The 20,648-nt window shown below is 31.7% G+C and overlaps 1 protein-coding gene and 4 non-coding genes across 5 annotated transcripts; 3 read left to right on the top strand and 2 right to left on the bottom strand.

Annotated features, from left to right (window-relative positions):
* Positions 1 to 3,954: 3,954 nt before the first annotated feature.
* Positions 3,955 to 18,637, top strand: LOC148299809 (ADAMTS-like protein 4; the record flags this gene model as incomplete). The annotated part of the gene is made up of 6 exons (XM_088275650.1): positions 3,955 to 4,485; positions 6,520 to 6,667; positions 7,632 to 7,834; positions 11,453 to 11,594; positions 12,792 to 12,854; positions 13,769 to 18,637. Coding segments are annotated over 6 exons (1,206 nt in total), but the record flags the coding sequence as incomplete, so codon positions are not given.
* On the bottom strand, positions 9,347 to 9,418 carry TRNAP-UGG (transfer RNA proline (anticodon UGG)). Its single transcript has one exon. It is a non-coding gene; the product is annotated as a tRNA-Pro (tRNA).
* Positions 9,587 to 9,658, top strand: TRNAP-UGG (transfer RNA proline (anticodon UGG)). Its single transcript has one exon. It is a non-coding gene; the product is annotated as a tRNA-Pro (tRNA).
* Positions 18,638 to 19,837: 1,200 nt separating the features above from the next.
* Positions 19,838 to 19,909, bottom strand: TRNAP-UGG (transfer RNA proline (anticodon UGG)). Its single transcript has one exon. It is a non-coding gene; the product is annotated as a tRNA-Pro (tRNA).
* Positions 19,910 to 20,077: 168 nt separating this feature from the next.
* TRNAP-UGG (transfer RNA proline (anticodon UGG)) lies at positions 20,078 to 20,149 on the top strand. The gene has a single exon. It is a non-coding gene; the product is annotated as a tRNA-Pro (tRNA).
* The last annotated feature ends 499 nt before the right edge of the window (positions 20,150 to 20,648 follow it).

The following is a 20,648-nucleotide window of genomic DNA, read 5'->3' as shown; positions in this document are numbered from 1 at the left end:
TCTGATAATGTCGGTAACGACAAAACCCGGTCACTAGTCAAATAAAATTAAAGCGGAAAAAAACTATATCGTTTTTGTTTTATTATATAGCGTATTTTCGATTAATTTGTATAACGTACGAGTATAAACGTTTACGATAGGGCATATAGAGATAATTTGGCCCGAATGATTCAGCATCCGCCTATAATATTACATTTTATTTTATTTTATATTAAAAACCCAAGGGGTGGTTGTTGAGGTTAGATAAGGAAAGGCCAACACCGCAATAACTACGGTGAGGAAACGCGGTAGCAAAAATTATTTTATTGTTATATTATATTTTTGTAATCATGGATCTATTTCACAGTTGGTCTGACCTTTCAAAAAAATATATGCTTTTCAATACTTTTGTACTTTGAGTTTAGATATTCAAATGCGTCATAAAAATTACGTCACTATTAATAATAATTTTGCATGTGAGTCGATTCAGTGGAGAAAGAAAAGTAAAACAAATGCATCAGGCGAATGTAGTTGGAGCATAGGAAGACCAAGGAAAACTAGGCATGACCAAGTATTTCAAATACTTAAAGGGGTCAGATTAGTAGTCGGAATAATCGGTGAGTATGTGTGTTATGAGGAGATGCATGAACGCTAAAGAGGCGAATATTGTTTGCACATACACATTGGTGTCGCGTTCTATTCTCTTTGCCTACCCCTGAGCGGCGTAATAGTTAGTTTATTTTTTAAATTTATTATTTTAATCGCTCTGTTAATTTTCAGTTAAAAAATATAAAATCTCGATATAATTAATCATAGATAATTGAAAATTGTTGGATATATAAATACGATTAAATCATTAAAATTCAAATTGTTTGAACCCAAAAAAATATTACCTTCTTTAATTAAATTAAGTTTTTTTAAACTATGTAAAACTTTCGTATTGGATTTGAGGCGATATTTTCAATATCGAAAAAGAAAAATATTTTTACTTCGACTTTCTTCGGGTTTTAAATGAAAGGTTCCTGAAAAGCTATTTTTCAGTCCATTGTTTCAGGATGAACGCCTTTGGGGCATTTTGGTATTCTAAAAGGGTCGACCATGATATTATTCCTAAGGATATTTTTATTATGCGGACGTTCCTTATTGCAGCTTTATCATTTATGTATTTATAAAGAAAGCTTTTATCTCTTTATTTTAAAGTGCTTTCATTGAAATCATTTATTTATTTATAGGCGTAAGCGTTGAAAATATTATCGAAAATTACGCAAAAAATGTATGTAGATTTTTTGTAAGATTTTTATTTTATTTTTAATGGGTGAGGTATTAACTGAAGGGGGGGTTGGTTTAACGGGAATATAACGTTATCAGTACCAAAATTATTTTTGTATTTCTTGTTTGTATTATAACGTGTTGATAAAAACATCTGTAGTTCTCGAAATAAGTCGCGTCATTATTAAGGGTCTAATTTCAAACATTATTATTTTTATAATTTATATTTGAAGCACTAACTTTGTGATTTTATATTTTATAATTAAAATGTAACTTTGTTTTAAAATCACGATAAGTATTATATTATAACTTAATTATAATGTCTACCGGCTTCTGATTGATACTACTGTTAATAGTGATTAATATTGATTAAAATATTGATCAGTCTTGATGAAGAAGCGGTTAGCTTCGAAACCAGTAGACATTATAATAAAGGTATAATAAAAAAATTAGTGACGTTAAAACAAAATTACATTTCAATTATATATTATTCTTATTTTTATTAATTTTTTAACAAATTATTACACATTCAATATGCGACAAGCTGCGAGAAAAGCCACACGTGTTGTTCGCGCATTTTTTTTTAGAAAACCGTATACTTACATTGAAAAAACATTTTTTTAAACTACCTTTCAACAACTATTTTCTTTTCAAAACCATATATTTATTTCGAAGAATTCCCATATATTTATTTTGAAGAAAAACTTATTTTCTTGTTAAAACACGGTGTTTTAAGCAACAACAAAAAATTAAGTTAAACATAACATGGGTTCAAAGAAAATTAAGTTACGGGCTATGGATTATCCCGCCTAAATAATCTCAAAAAGTGGTACTATACAAGCGTTTTATTTTGTATATTTAAATCATCATGTTATTCCAAGTTAATGCCAAATCAATAAATAAGGTCATCTATTCCATGCGCATTAACGTGATTTAATGATCAATAAAAACGAATGGCTTATCGGTTATAAATTGATGTGATAGAATACAGGCGTTATTACAATTTGCTTTGTGATGTGTTTTGAAGTGTGTTCATTTGAAGTTGCTCGTACAAGATTGCTCCCTTTGAAGTTCCCCCTTGTGAAAAGTTAACTGATTAACTTTTGATGATGTTCCATACTTATTTCGAAGTCATATTTTCCATCAAAATAACATCGATTATTTTGATATACGAATTTGAAGAATGGGGACGTAGTGACGTTATTTTAAAACTTTATTTAACTTATAACTCAATATATTCTACAAACAATATCAATTTTCAACATGGCATTTTTTTTAAAACTTGTTTTTATGGTTAGGTCAGAAGTCGAAATAATTAGTAATCACACTATATATTATATATTTTTCATTTCATTAATTTATTTGTTAAATGAATATGTGCATTTATATATATATATATATATATATATATATATATATATATATATATATATATATATATATATATATATATATATATATATATATATATATATATATATATATATATATATATATATATATATATATATATATATATATATATATATATATATATATATATATATATATATATATATATATATATATATATATATATATATATATATATATATATATATATATATATATATATATATATATATATATATTTATATATATATATATATATATATATATAATATATATATATATATATATATATATATATATATATATATATATATATATATATATATATATATATATATATATATATATATATATATATATATATATATATATATATATATATATATATATATTATTTATATATATATATATATATATATATATATATATATAAATATATATATATATATATATATATATATATATATATATATATATATATATATATATATATATATATATATATATATATATATATATATATATATATATATATATATATATATATATATATATATATATATATAAATATATAAATATATATATATATATATATATAAATTATAATATAATATGGAATTCTCTTAAGAAGCGTTTTTTTTTTAAACATATTTTAACATAATATAAACACAAAAAGTACCTATTTTATAATTTTAACAATATTAAATCTTGAATATTCCTTTTTCGCCCATTCCTTTATTTTGAATTTGGTCCATATTTTTGTTTGCCTGTGTTAACTTTTTACAAATTAAAATGCTCATAACTATGTATTGAAGTGTTCTACTTCTATCTTTATTGTTCATTCTTGGGACCACTAACCCTTCGCCGTGGGTGAAATAGGTATCGTAGTTGTGTAGCAGAGGATTTTCTTTTACTTTTAACTAGTTTGTTCCGTCGATTCTATTCCCTGCATTCACTCTTTTATAAATATATCGTGGGTATACTGGCAAAAAACGTTAACTCTTAAATCCCTGTGTGAATAATCCATGCTATTTAAAGCTTTTAGCCTGAATAAAATTACCCTTTAATAAAATAAGAGTTGTAATTACTTTTAAAACCACATAAATATGAGATTTCAAAGTACTTAGTCTTAGTGTATTTTTCCAGTTTATAAAATAGAACGTTAAAAACTTTTTAATATTGTATAAATCATTAAATCAAAATTGCCTAATTTCAAGTTAACGTTTTTTGATAGTACGCCCGCGATATGTGTCATCTTTTTCCATTCCTTGAGAACATGTTTCCCTGACTGATAATCACATTATTTAATTTCAGGTTAGCGATCTTTTGTGCCTCGACAAGCCCATGGCCACAGTGCAGAAGTGCCAGCAGTCCGAATGCGTCAACAGCAACCCCGAAGTACAGCTGAACACGAACGAAATCAGTCCATCGAACCGACAATACGACACCGCGAATCGTCCCTTCGAGCCTCGTCAATACGACCAGAACAGCCGCCGGTACGACCAGACAAGCCAGCAGTACGACCCCAATCGCCAGTACGACCCTAGTCGCCAGTACGACCCGAATCGCCAGTACGACAGCAGGCAAACGGTTCCTGAAGTGACCCAATTCAGAGGCCAAGATTCCAGACTCGGCTCCCGCTCTAGGAACTTCCGAGATAAGGACGACGTGGACAGGTTCACGGACGGGTCTGGAGCCACCATCATCACAAGGTTCACTAATGATACGAAGCCAAAGCTCGCTGGAGACAGGAACGATGACTTGAGCAATGAGATCGGCGGGAAGGTGAATGGAGGACATTGGAAGGCAGATAATGCCTGGATTTATTCGGAGTGGACTCAAGAGGTTCGTACTAACTATATTCCACTTTTATAGTAACCTTTATCTTCTCAGTTCAAGTTTAATTTTTGAAGTGAAACTGTTCGAGATGTTGACGATTCGATAATCGATAATTTGACAAGAATTGAGAGTGAAATTTCAATGACGCGTCACGTTTATTAGACACATTATCAAACCTTTAAAATTTAAAAAACATGTAAGACTCACCCCTACCTAGACTCCATACCAGGGAATATTTTTTTTTATTTTACTTTACTTTGTTTTAATTTACTTTGCTTATTAAAAAAATGTAAAACGAACTCCCTCTCTAAACACAAGTATCTACTTTATTAGAGAGGTAGAAACGTTATTTTTCAAATGTTTTGTATATTTATTTACCAACTATTTTTTATTATTTTAATATGTATTTTTTTTTAAATAAAAATAAAATAAAAACATTTCGTTACATAGAAAGAAAGAAAAATAGATCTTTACATTCCGATGCCACGGAAATAGAGCAAAAGAGAGAAACGTGTATACAGATAGATAGAATAAGATAGTTTGGCTCATGCGCGTGTCGTAGATGTATACGTATTTAATGTTAGAGCTATATATGAACAACTGAGGTACCGCGCGTTGTGTAAGTAATTTTTATTAAAGTGTTTTTCTCGTTATCTAAAAAATATCGAACCACGGACATACTCGTATATCATCATGTTTAAGTTATCACAAAATATTAATACTCGTATCAGCATTGCCAATTGAAGCACCAATCAATGATAGTGTAAATTTTGTTAAACACGATATTTTTTATGCAAATTTTGTATTGTTGTATTTCATTTGAGATGCTGTTTCTCTCTATCTCTAACATTAAACATCTCTTCTTAAGATGCTTAACTTCTGTCACGTGTATAGTACTGCAAGCGCTTTTTTTTTTAAATTATGTTTTCAGAGGGATTTTTCGACGAGAAAAACGTCATACGTACACTTTTTTATGAATAGGATATTCATTCTCCGATGAAATAACAGCCCAAATTTGAGCAAGAAAACCGAAATTTGATTTATTCAACATTACATATGACATACCCGTATATAAATAATTTATCGATCAGGGTTTTGCCAGATGACGATCTGTTTGGTTTTTTGTGCATAAATTCTTTAATGTAGTAAGATCTCAGGACCTTGTGGTGTCCTCTAAGTCTCGTTTATCTTTCACCGGTAGGTCATTTCATGATTGAATCAGTTATGAACCCTTGTTTATTTTTTTTATTAACCAGTCACCCAGTAAGAGGATGTTTCTGCCGGTGACTTATTTTTATTTACAAATAACATTGTAATAAATAAATAAATTATTTTTTTTAAAAAATAAGTTATCATAGTTCAAGGCCCAACATACGTTAAATTTCTATTTTATATTTTCTAAACCCAGGTAACGTTTGACGTACCGTAGAACTGGGCTACTTGAACTTTGATGTGTTACTTGAGCCCAGTTCAAAAAAATAGATTTGTATTTGGTCTACAATAATGAAGGTATAAACATGATTCATTGTTTCCCAGACAGGTGACACTTATTGTCACGATACGTTCATTATTGCAGACCAAATACAGATAAAAAAAAATTGTACTGATCTCAAGTAACACATCAAAGGTCAAATAGGCCCGTTTTACGGTAATTGATTTTTTTCTTAAAATACCGTTTTTGTATTGAAAAGAAAAGAGTTATTGAAATGTAAGGAGTTAAAAAATAAATATAAATTTATTTTTCAACATATTTTACAAAAAAGTCATATTCCTAAATATATTCTTAATAAAAATTGAGCATGAACACACGTCTAGGTCTCAGCACCACCGAGCGCGTTGAGATTTGAACTATTGAGATCTAGTCCTTAAATGCGTTTAGCTTTATCATTTCATTATGACCGCAATTCTTGAATTAAGTTCAAGGGTAGAGAGTTGAATTCCTGCCTGCGTTAAACTCTTTAGAATGTCCTCTTCTTGATTGTATCCCAATATCACGTTTCTATAGATGAATGCGCATTTAGTTTTTGTTTGATATTTCAGTGCTCCGAAGAGTGTGGTCGAGGAGTCCAGACCCGAATGGTCCACTGTGCAGACCCTTCAGGATGTGATGAGAAGAAGAAGCCAGTGGACTCCAGAGCTTGTTCCAGTGATAGAAAATGTGTTACCCAATCTTTCAAGTGGTTTACCGGTAGGTTGAAAAATGATTTTTATTTTTTCTATATACTTTATGATACACGCAATCATACATTCAACAGTTTATTCAAAGAACCTCTCTAATACAGCGTATTGCTCATTCTAGTCATTCTACCCATGATTAACAACCACACTACTCAAACTTTGGAAGCCATACATATCGCTCACTCCTTTCAACAACATCATACATCAAAATTCGTCAAAAACATAGGGTGTTTTCATAAATCTACTCGTAATTTAAAAAAATAGTTGAAACTTATAAAAACAAATTATTTTGATTATAATCAATGTAAAAAAGAGGTTTTAAAAAAAAAAGTTTTAATTTTTTTCTTTAAAAGAAGGGCAATAATAAACTATTAATAGGTCATCATGATTGAAAAGATTATGTCTTCTTAGAACTCTTGTTCTTTACGGTGGTATGGACATGTAGAGCGAATGGATAACGAGAGAATGACTAGTAAAATATATGTGGCGAATGTGAGAGGGAAAACCGAACGAGGACAACCGAAAAAGACTTGGCACGATCAGATCAATCAGAACCTAAAATCTGGCGGTGTCAAAAGTCTGGCTAATCGGAGGGCATGTATGACTAGATGTATGGATGTGAAGGAGGCGAGGAGTGTATGTCAGGACAGAAGAGTGTGGCGTTCCATTCTCTCTGCCTACCCCTGCGGGGAAACGGCGTGATGGTAGTAGTAGTAGTAGTATGATAATGACGTCTCAAACGTTGTCTGCGAGATCCTTAACAACCCTACTGTTTTACGAGCCACCACATTACTTAAAACAGAAATTCAATGATATATCACATACTACAACTACATACATCCTCATAACATACAACAAATATCTTCTATTTTTTTAATTTTCTTTAGGGAGTATGTTGTTTTCAGAGCCTTGAGTACGTTGTTTTCAGAGCCTTAAGTATGTTGTTTTCAGGGCCTTGAGTATGTTGTTTTCAGGTCCATGGTCTCCTTGCTCCGATCCTTGCGCCATCAACGGCAAGATGAGCCGCGAGGTGGTCTGCCTGGTGTACAACCGCGGCCAACACCGCGTGGGCTCCGGCTGCCCGGCGCGCGAGCGGCCGGAGCCCGAGAGGCCCTGCCCCCCCAACCTGCTCCGGGCGGACTGCCAGGCGCAGTGGTTCGTCAGCGACTGGTCCCAGGTAGGCTTAGAAAGAAGATCCAAAGAGAAAAACTTCATTTCAGAAATTCTCCTTTGTTAAATTAACTTTTTAAAACTATTGTGACATGTATTTCGATGCATTCCATATCATTTACACCTCATAGACCATTTATTATTCCCGAGTGCAAAACCAATTTACCACCAGTATGTACTTAATGCCTGTGGGGAGGATGATTGGTCTGACGATCGGCCTATCAAGAGAGGTGGATCATTTCTTGAATGTTTTTCGCAGATACTTTGTGGCACATTTTATAAACTTTATAAAATTAAACAACTTTTTTTTAACAACTTTTTTATTTTAAGTACACTTTAACCTACCAGTTTTGACAATAACCTTGTCATCATCAGGGTTTATTAAATGTGGATCTGTTTTATCTCAGCAATACTACATTTAGGCAATTCCTCGCGGATTATGTAACATGTACTCGTATATTGGTGATTTTGTATTGTCTTGTATGTTTTAGTACGTTTTTTTAACCTTTCTTTTAAACTTAATGTTTTTTTAAGAGTATTTTTTGTGTTTTTATTATTTGCACAAATATTTCAATTTCATATTATTTCTGTGAGCCTTAGCGTCTCATTTTTAGAAATAGGTATCAAATTGTGGTAGAGGTCTAACCGATAAACTCTGACTTAAGAGTCTGCGACACTAACCACGGGACCACAACCCGGTGTTATTATAATGTTATTTTGTTTTGTGCATTTTTTAAAGATACATATAAATGTACGTATTGTACATTGTAATTATCTTTTCTGTTTTGTACTTGTCAATTGAGATAAATAAAAATTCAAGCACTAAAAATACATCAAAATGGAATTTAAGAAATAGTGGCCTTTACCGAGTAAATGTTAAATTAAAAATAGATACATATTAATATAAGTAACTGCCGAATCAATTAATGGAATTCTAAAATTCTCAATACGTGTATTCAATACGTGTGTTCAATACGTGTGCTCAAAACGTGTGTTCTCAATTCTAAAATCCTCAATATGTGAAGATCGAATGGATATTTGTGACGAAATACAATAAAATAATAATAATAATAATAAAACCCTTATCCGCACCCCAATGGTGCATAGGGCACTGCGTCATATAAACGCAGTGTCATCTTGATGGTTTACACATGAAGGAAAGGTGATCAGCCCTCCGCTTCAGGTACCAGTCCAGGGTAATATTGAATAAATATGACAGTGAAAAAATCACTTATATTTATTTTACCCCCCTTGGGAATCGAACCCGGGACCTCCAGAACGGTAGCCGAGCGTGCTGACCATTTGACAGACAATAAAATAAACATGTATAAAGAATAATATTCATGTTTGGATATTTGCAGGGCTTACGACCTGTCTGGTTAAAGTTATATCACAATACAAATCACTCTCAAGTAGCCAAACCCAGATTTATGAACGAAGATAAGGACACACTCAAAATATTGCAAACGTACTCTTGTGTTTTCAGAAATGCATTTTAGTAAAATTTTCATAAAAAATAGGGCTCGTCCGGGATTTGAACCCGGGACCTCTCGCACCCAAAGCGAGAATCATACCCCTAGACCAACGAGCCGATAGAATACGGCAACTAAAATTCGAAATAAAAATAAACCAATTGCAGGTTAAGTGCTTCATTGCAAATCGTGCTGTTGTAGGAATTTGATGACACCGAGTGAAAGTCAGCCGTCGTATATTGCAGTAATTTCTGCTTATGTATAATGAACTATACCGATACAGATATGGCTCGTTGGTCTAGGGGTATGATTCTCGCTTTGGGTGCGAGAGGTCCCGGGTTCAAATCCCGGACGAGCCCAATTTTTTTATGAAAATTGTGTATCCCATATTTTTTTTATAAATTAGATACCACACTCCAAAAAGACGACCAAAACCCATTAAAAATTCTACAAGTTAAGATTTTTTACTAAGCCAACATTAGATTTGATCGATTCCGATTATTTAATTGGTATAATGATTAAAAAACAGGAGCTCTGTAAATGCCTAAATGCCTTTTTTACATAAAATCATGGTTGCCTTGTTGTGTATATAGCATAGAATTTAGTCTAGCCTCACACCAGTCTGATGTTATCGTTACGATGAAACCCAGTTGCTGGTCAAATAAAATTCATGTGGAATAAACTTTATGTTTTATTGTTTCGGCATTAACTTTGTGGTAAGACATGTTACAATGATTAAAGAAAACACTTGTTTTTTACCACTTGAGTTTTATTATAGACTACATGTTTCAGAAGTTAAACTTCCATCATTCAGGTCTGTATAATAACTAAAATATAAAATTGTTCTATAAATAAGGAGAGGGGAAAGTAAGGGGAAGGGGTTAGTCAAGGGACGGAGTTTGAAAACAAAGGAAAAATGGAAAGCAAAGGTGAAGAATTTTGAAACATTATATTATTTAATAAATTATTATTAGAATAATTTTTTTTTTGGATTTCTAAATTTTCAAGATAATTCATAATTTGGCATTTATATAGAACAAGGTGTAATAATTTTAATTTAATACTAATCACTCATTTCACTCTCATAAATTAAAATTATTACACCTTGTTCCATATAAAGGCCAAATTATGAATTATCTTGAAAATTTAGAAATCCAAAAAAACCTTAATTCTAATAATAATGTATTGAATAATATATTTTTTTCAAAATTCTTCACCTTTGCTTTCCATTTTTCCTTTGTTTTCGAACTCCGTCCCTTGACTGACCCCTTCCCCTTACTTTCCCCTCTCCTTATTTATAGAACAATTTTATATTTTATATTTTAGTTATTATACAGACCTGAATGATGGAAGTTTAACTTCTGAAACATGTAGTCTATAATAAAACTCAAGTGGTAAAAAACAAGTGTTTTCTTTAATCATTGGAATAAACTACATAGTTGTCATTTTATTCTATAAAATGCAGTTCCACCAAGAAATATCAGTACAAAACTTAAACATAAATATGACATTTCAAACTACTTGGTGTATTTTGCCAGTTTATGGAATGTCGAAAACTTTTTAATTCTGCATCATTAAGTCAAAATTGCATATTTTAGAGTTAACTTTTGCCTCACCTACGATTTAATATTTATAAATAAAAAACTAACTAACTAACTAACCATAACTTCGCTTCTCGGCAGGGGTAGGCAGAGAGAATAGAACGCCACACCACTCTGTCCTTGCAAACACTCCTCGCCTCTTCCACGTTCATGCATCTCTTCATACATAAACACCGATTGTTACGACTCCTAACCGGACCACTTTCAAGTATTTGGCATACCTGATCGTGCCATGTTTTTTTCGGTCTTCTTCTGCCTTCTTTTCCCAATTACATTCGCCTCATAATTTTTTTTACCATTCTTCCTCACTCATTCGTTCTACGTGTCCAAACCATCTCAACACACCTTTCTTAATTTTATCGTTAATGCTTATCTCAGCTTATAAATAATACAGTAATTTTTTATCATTGGGAAATTTAATAAGGGAAATTAAAATAAATTAGAAATACTTCAAAATAAAACCATAAAATTAGTTTTGTGAATTGATTCGACAGCCATTTTATTCTCGGTTTAAACCTTGTTTTTTATAATTGAATTGAAATATGTTTTCAGTGCTCGGGGGTTTGTGGGAGTACCCAGCAGGGTCGGCTGGTGACTTGTCAGGGCTCCGCGGGCACCCCGGCCACGTGCCTAGGGCTGCGCCCCTCCGCTAACAGAGACTGCGTTCCTTCGCACTGCCACCTTGGTGGCTTCAGTAAGTACATTAATACTATTTCAAATGGCCTTCAATGACATGGTTTTAAATTTAAGGCTTCAGTTATTACATTATTTTTTTTAAATTAGTCTTCAATGAGTTGACTTTAAATTTAACCTTGGAGGTTAGTAAGTACGTTAGTAAGTATATTATTTTGACATCTTTGGCCTTCAATAACTTAAACATTTAAATTTAACCTTATAGGCTTCAGTTAGTACATTATTTCAACATTGTTGGCCTTCAATGACTTGACTTTAAATTTAACCTTTGAGGTTAGTTAGTACGTACATCAAAGCTTTATTGTACGAAAGTACATTATTTTAACATTTTTGGCCTTCAATGACTTGACTATGAACTTAACATTGGAAGCTTCAGTAAGTACAATATTTTAACATTAATAACCTTCAATGACTTGACTTTAAATGTTGCCTAGTAAGTACATACATCAAAGTATTTTTATAGTATTATAATACGCAAATACATTATTTTATCATTTTTGGCCTTCGATAGATTGACTTTTAATTTAACCTTATAAGCTTCAGTTAGTACATTATTTCAACATTGTTGGCCTTCAATTACCTGACTTTAAATTTAGCCTTGGATATTAGTAAGTACATACATCAAAATATTATTTTACGTAAGTACATTATTTTAACATTTTTGACCTTCAATGACTTAATTATAAACTTAACATTGGAAGCTTCCGTAAGTACAATATTTCAAAATGTATGGCCTTCAATGACTTGGTTTTAAATTTAATCTTGGAAGTTTCCGTAAGTACAATATTTTAAAATTTATGGCCTTCAATGACTTGACTTTAAATTTCATCTTGTAAGTACATACATCAAATTATTATTTTAGTAATATTATATGCAAACTCATTATTTTATCATTTTTGGTCTTCAACGACTTGGCTTTAAATTTAACCAAGGAGACTTCAATAAGTACATTATTTCATCATACACAATGATTTGGCTTTAAATTTAACCTTAGAAGCATCAGTAAGTACATTATTTCAACGTTTTTCATTTTTTACTTTCAATGACGCTTTTCATTGATGAAGTTTTGCTTTTATTTTTAAATTTAACTACATATCTTTTTTACAATTTATAAGAGGAAAAATTGTTATTAATAAATCTTAGAACAATGTAACATTTTTATGTACGTTAAAATACAATTCTGTCTTTCTCTTTACAGCTCCAGCCCCTAAATCTGAAAGAGACAGAGATGAAAATTCTTTGGATGACACATCTCAATCAGGTCAGATATTTTTTGTAGTCTTTATTTTTTGAGATGTAAATTAAGGATGAAAGTAAACCGGATGCAGCAAAACGTTATCGTTCAGATTAAAAAGTGGTAAAATGACGTATGGTGGATTTTCGAATGTTGAATAAGGAACGAATCCATGACTGAGATAAGCATTATCGATAAAATTAAGAACGGCGTGTTGAGATAGTTTGGGCATGTGGAACACATCAAAGAACCCTTAATAAATATATGAAGCGAATGTAGTTGGATGTAAAAGCATAGGAATACCGAAGAAAACTTGTCGTAATCAAGTATTTGCAATACACACTTCAAAATCAGGAATCAAAATAATCGAAAATCTGTGAAACATGGCACCTTACAAAAGCCCAGAGCAGCCGTGTACTAAGCTTTGAGAATAGGTGTCTGCGGAGAATTTTAGGCGTGCGGTGGTTTGACTTTGTGAGGAATGAAGAGATAAGGCGTAGGACGCAGCAAATCTTGGTCACAACTGTCGTCAAGAAAAGGCGATTCAGTTGGCTTGGCCATGTACTCCGCATGCCTCCTGAGAGCCTCAATCAAGCTTGCCTCTTTTACAAGGCATCAGGTTCGCGCCGCCCAGGACGACCACTGCTGACAATTCGTCGGCAGTTCTCGTCAGAACTTCGAGACGCGGATCTGACTTGGGAGGATGCAAGGGAGCTGGCAGCTGACAGAAAAGCCTGGAGACAGTTTGCGGACTTCATATGCTCCACCTAAGGAGCGGATATGGTTTAATTATGTCGTATCGACTTGCCTAGTAAAATGAGTTGGGAAGTTACGTTTTGACGGAAGTTTTGTATGGCTGGGAACACGTGAAGCGTGTTAATACGATTTCTGCAATTGAACGGAAAAGAGTTGAGTTAATATTTGTTCATTTGTTTTTTCAGGCGAATGTATCGACAAGATAACCGGATGCCATCTAGCGGTGCAGGCGAGACTCTGCCCCTACAAGTATTACGCCAGTTCGTGCTGCGCAGCTTGCAGGCGCGCGCTGTCGCTCTCATAATACTAGCCACTAGCGCCTCTAGCGATGTAGACACTAACTACACGCCTATGAATCTTACCAATATCACGTCGTAGTCTTCGAGATGATTTCACCAACCTAACCTTAGCACGTTGAGTGCGCTGTACGTACCAGGCTGTAAGTACATCTAGCTTATCCTCATGTGCGGAATACGCGCCAGGCACGTACATCTAGCATTTTCTCATATGCGGAATATGCGCCAGGTACGTATATCTAGCATTTTCTCATGTGCGGTATACGCGCCAGGCACGTACATCTAGCATTTTCTCGTGTGCGGAATACGCGCTAGGCGCGTATGTGGCAATAACATTAGGGGGGGTGAAAAAATCCACAGAAGAACAAGACAGACATACATGTGTTTGTGTCTTAAGCATTTAAATCTTATTATGGTAAGGTTTCCATTGGTGAAAACGTCTCAAAGATAGGGTAAATAATTTGAGTCGCTTGAACAATGTTATTTGATTTGTTTTTTAATCGGTTTTATTTTGCTCTTTTATTCTGAAAATATTTTGAAACTGACAAATGGGAAAACAATCATATAATCATTAACCATACGTTATACTTGAAGTGCATATGTACTATATTTTTTACATGTTTTGTCTTTGCTTTAGTGAAAAGAAAAACTTCAATTTATGTTATTAAAATAAAAAGTACAAGATTTCAATACATAAGAATAAAACACTTGTATTAGACCACTTTTTGAGTTTATTAATCACAATACGACTAGTTTCAAGAACTACAGATGTTCTTATCTATACACTTTAGAACATCTGCAGTTCTCAAAACTAGTCGGGTCAATAAACTCAAAAGTAGCCTAGTACAGTTGTTTTTACATATTAAAATCAATAAAAGCTTTTTAAAAGTTTTTTCTTAACGCATATTTATAAACTACAGTAAATGATAATCTTTTTTTTCTAATTAGACATCCCACAAGCTTTTAATTTGACTTAATATTGGATTGAGAACCTTTTTTTACTAGAACAAAGACGATAACTCGAGAACTAAGTGTCATAATATGTATCTTCATTTAGAATACTTTCAAGTGATGACTGTATAAACATGACCATGCTTAAAATGATGGAATAAATGATTTTGAGATAATTTAGTACCCAAATATTATAAAATTCAAATGTAACTTTGTTTTAAAATCCCTATAAATATTTTATTATAACTTAATTATAATGTCTACCGGTTTCGAAGCTAACCGCTTATTTATCAAGACTGATTCGAATCGGTTAGTTTCGAAACCGGTAGACACTAAAATTAAGTTATAATAAAATATTTATAGTAATTTTAAAACAAAGTTACATTTTTATTATACATAAAATGAAAAATCGCAAAGCTAGTGGTTCAAATGTAAATTATACAAAATATTATAAATACTTTAAATATTTTCTTTCAACTTTATTTATTGTGTGAATAATAAAAATACTGTTAAATGCCATTTGGCGTTTCATCTTATGACATTTAGTTTTCAACTTCCGTTGTTGATTTCGTATTAAATTTCCAAATCTCTTTCAGAATTTGTTTATACTAAAATTATAAATATTCTCACGATAGTTATAGTGCAAAATTTTGCATAAACTTGCATTTGTAATTCTAGTTTTTTTTGAGTAAATTTAAAAATATATACATGAAATTGTAATCTGATAACATTATGTACGATAAGTGTGATATTATTTGAGGAAAATGCGCCTAGAATTATAAATAATTTATGCTTATTGTAAGAGTATATTAATAAATATGTTTACCTATTTAAGTTTGTATAGTTAAAGAAATTGCCATCAAACCATATTTGTATTTTTTAGATATAATTTTATTCACTAATTGCAGTATTCCCAACACGTATTTAATATTATAATTGTAACTAAATATTTCTTATATTCATTATTGTTCAATAACTTAAATTCGGCCTGTTATTTTTTGGAAAACTTACCTAAAACGTTATGTGATATTTAACTGAATTTTAATATTAAAAAAAAAAAATCAAATAATCATCATCAAAATTTCCCATTTTTTCACTTATTTTTTTTTTACCATGAATTCAATATGATATTAATCAATTGTATAATTAAATATTTTATAAAAAAAAATTAATCAAACAATTAATTTTTTTATTTCAGAATTAATAATAATAATAATAAAACCCTTATCCGCACCCCAATGGTGCATAGGGCACTGTGTCATATAAACGCAGTGTTATCTTGATCGTTTACACATGAAGGAAGGGTGATCAGCCCTCCGCTTCAGGTACCAGTCCATGGTAATATTGAATAAATATTACAGTGAAAAAATCACTTATATTTATTTTACCTTCCTTGGGAATCGAACCCGGGACCTCCTGAACGGTAGCCAAGCGTGCTGACCATTACACTACGGAGGCGGACAATTTCAGAATTACTAATTTTAAACATTTGTATAAGACCACTTTTTGAGTTTGTTAATGTAAACACAACTAGTTTCGAGAACTACAGATGTTCTCATAACAGGTAAAAATACAAACTCTGTTGATTCACCTGTTGATTACAACATCTATGATTCTCAAAATAAGTCGGAATATACTTTTTCAAAATTCCTCACCATTACTTTCTATATTCCCGTTAAACCAAACCCACTCTTCACTCGCCTTATCCAGTTATAACTTTACCTTTATCTATCAGTACTTACATTATTTATTTATTGCTTGTCAGTTTGTATTTTCACCTGTTGATGAGAACATCTGCAGTTCTCGAAACTAGTTATATTTACATAAACTCAAAAAGTGGTGATAACTTTTATTTTTATATTTAAATCATAATGTTATTCCACAAAATAATGCCAATTCAATAAACAATACAATACTCTCAATAATTCCATGTATAAAATATGTTACTTTGAAATCATCTACTTATTTATATAATTTAAGTAAAGATTACAAACTCTAATACCTTTTTTTTTTAAACATATAACGTAATAATTTCGTATGTTTTAGGAAAAAGTTTCCTTCAAAAAATGTTCTACGGGCCGATTAAAATTTCAAAATGTATTTATTCAATACGCTAATGTTTTGAATTTAATCACATTATTTTTCATGGAATTACGATTTTTAAAATTTATTTCATTTTTTTTCCTTTTAAGCTATGTAAATCTAGTCTTCATGTTTACGTTTTAAAATCGATTTTTAAGATGGCAACACTATTTTTGTAGATACTTTAGAAAATGTAGTTAAATTTTGTATCGCAATTATTTTGAAATAAGTAAAGTAGAGAAATCATGAAAAATTGTGGATTGGTTTTAAATTACAAAAGAGATATGTATGAAACATTATTGTTTTCTTCAACAGTAAAAAAATTTTATATGTGCATTTTTCTTTGAATACGTTTGAGTTGACAAATGCCAGGGGTTGAATTTTAAAAGTAAATTAATTTGCATCGTCATTTAACTGACTTAATTTGCTTACTTGAGTTTTCAGTTACTGAAATTTTATGATTTTTTATCTAAAGTTGCAAATAAGCTGCAGAATTTCAGCAATTCATTTTGACAGTCACATTTATTGACACAAATTTACTTTATAAGTAACAAATGAATTCATTATTGACATAATTGGGTATAGAACTTGCACATTCAGACTAAAAGGTCATGGTTGTTTGATAAGTATGGTAAAAAAAATCTAAACGTGTCCAAAATATGGATTTATCGAAAATAACCTACAAAAGCGCGCTAATAATCTGTGATGTATCTAGTTGCAGTATGTGATATATCATATTGAATTTCTGTTTTAAGTAATGTGGTGACTCATAGATCAGTGCGGTTGTTAAGGATCTCGCAGACAACGATTGAGACGTCATTATCATACTACTACTACAACTACCATCACGCCGTTTCCCCGCAGGGGAAGGCAGAGGGAATGGAACGCCACACTCTTCTGTTCTGACATACTTTCCTCGCCTCCTTCACATCCATACATCTAGTCATACATGCCCTCCGATTACGCAGACTTTTGACACCGCCAGATTTTAGGTTCTGATTGATCTGATCGTGCCAAGACTTTTTCGGTCGTCCTCGTTCTGTTTTCCTTCTCACATTCGCCACATTTTTTTATTGGTCATTCTCTCGTTATCCATTCGCTCCACATGTCCATACCACTGTAAAGAACTCTTCCTAATCTTTTCAATCATGATGACCTATTAATCGTTAAATATTTCCCTTGTTTTAAAGAAAAAAATTAAACCTTTTTTCATAAAAACCTCTTGTTTACATTGATTATAACCATTTTTTTTTTAACCTTCAACAATTTTTTTTAATTACGAGCAGATGTATGAAAACACCCTATCAAAATAATGTTGAAAAATTATTTTTGTTTTTCTTGAAAAATGCTAATTGGCTTGTATTTTTATCATACTCATCAAACCGTGTACGGTTAGTATGTTGTAATGAATATCATTTTTTTAATCTTAAACCTGTGTTAATCGACGTTAATTTTTATTTTATTATAACACAATTATGTTTGGAAAATTGATATGACGTTAGCAAAAAGATTTTAAAATACCATTTTTGATAACCCTCCATCAAACAACTAGTATGTGTTTTATAAAATCTGACATAATTATATTTAATATGTTTTTTCGTAAGCTTAGGATATTTTTGTTTAATTTAACATGTGTATATTTATATGTAAGTAGATTACAATACTATTCTTTAAATTAATGTATTTACAGTAGAATTGAATAAATAAATAAAAACAAACTGTAAACCTGGAATTCATGTGTTTATTTTAAAATATCTATTATTTTTTGACATCTCATCAAAGATGAAGAAGAATATGGAAGTCAGGGCATTTACGGGGCTGACGACCGTCATAGGCTGGTTTAAGTGATCACTTTGCATACGTGTAACATTCACCAATTCTACCCATTATTGACAACCACACTACTCAAATTCTTGGAAGTTCTATATATATGAACCAATTTAGAAACCTTGTTCTTGAATCACTAGAACTTCACTAGAGACATCTATTGGTGAGATGTAAAGAAGCTTTTTTATTAAGCAGAAACTCTTATATTAGTATGTGAGATCCAAATCCTGGATTATATATATTATTATAATCCTGGATCTCACATACAAATATAAGAGTAGAATTGGTGAATGTTACACATGTGTAAAGTGATCACTTAAACCAGCCTATGACGGTCGTCAGCCCCGTAAATGCCCAGACTTCCATATTCTTCTTCATCTTTGATGAGATGTCAAAAAATAAAATGAAAATAACTCCTGTAATTGGAGATAATCCAGATTTTGTGAACAAGTATTTGGACACACTCAAAATGTTTTGAAATATGTTATTTATTTGGTCGTTTATACATTTTATGGTACATAAGCCATACAATGGTGCATAGGCAATTGCATAAGGTTAACTTCATAGTGTTTCTTGATCGTTATCTAAACGAATGCAAGGCGATGTGATGACTCAAAATGCCGAAGCCTCTTCTAGTGGAACGAAAGTATTTTTATGATCGTTATATCAAATAAAACGACTTTGTTTTAAAACCACTTTTTATTAAGTAATTTTTTTCTCCATCCGGTTTCGATAAGAACCTTGTCATGATCGGAGTTAAACATTTACATCAGGGTTAAACATTTATAAATAATAACAACCTTCAAACCCTTATCCGCACCTGATGGTGCATAGGGCACTGCTTCATATAATATGAACGCAGTGTTATCTTGATCATTAAAAGACATTATTGATCATTAATCAGCCCTGCGCTTCAGGTACCAGCCCGGGGTAATATTGAATAAATATTAGAGTGAAAAATCACTTATATTTATTTGACCCCCCCCCTCCATGGGAATCGAACCCGGGTCCTCAAGTACGGTAGCCGAGCGTGGTGACTATTACACTACAGAGGCGGACAAAATAATAAAAGTAAAGAAAAAAGTTGTAACCAAAAAAGGGCTCGTCCGGGATTTGAACCCGGGACCTCTCGCACCCAAAGCGAGAATCATACCCCTAGACCAACGAGCCATATCTGTATCGGTATAGTTCATTATACATAAGCAGAAATTACTGCAATATACGACGGCTGACTTTCACTCGGTGTCATCAAATTCCTACAACAGCACGATTTGCAGTGAAGCACTTCACCTGCAATTGGTTTATTTTTATATCCAGTTTTAGTTGGCGTCTTTCATCGGCTCGTTGGTCTAGGGGTATGATTCTCGCTTTGGGTGCGAGAGGTCCCGGGTTCAAATCCCGGACGAGCCCTTTTTTATGCAAATTATTTTCGAAATTGCAATATATGATACTTAGTAGAATGACGTATGATTTGGAGAATTGAACCAATATATGTACAAAAGTAAAGAAAAGTGATTTGAACGAATAGGTAAGCGAAAAACCTTAAAAAAATAATTTGACTTTCCCTTTCTTATCGACTCCTGACTCTCCAATCTAGCTACAGCTTATGCAATACCGCTTATCATTGATCTACTTAGACTTTTACTTACTGGTAAATGGATGTACTCTTTATGTTTAAAAGTATCTAAGTAGGTATCATTTCTAGTACATAATTCATGAGTGAAAATTGTAGGCAAAAAAATCGCTATCTCTCTAAAGGCATGAATTTTATAAATCCACTTACTATGCATGCTTACTACTCATGCTGCTTCCCCGGAGAGGTAAAGACAAATAATAGAATGCCACACCAATCAATCTTTGCAAACAATGTTATGTGTAAAATTATATTCGATAAATAGTATGATAGCAG

The sequence above is a fragment of the Brachycentrus maculatus genome, unplaced genomic scaffold, assembly GCF_059751285.1.
Source record: "Brachycentrus maculatus isolate JH-2025_06_01 unplaced genomic scaffold, ASM5975128v1 h1tg000934l, whole genome shotgun sequence".
NCBI classification, from domain to species: domain Eukaryota; kingdom Metazoa; phylum Arthropoda; class Insecta; order Trichoptera; family Brachycentridae; genus Brachycentrus; species Brachycentrus maculatus.
This window is presented reverse-complemented; position numbering and strand designations above follow the sequence as displayed.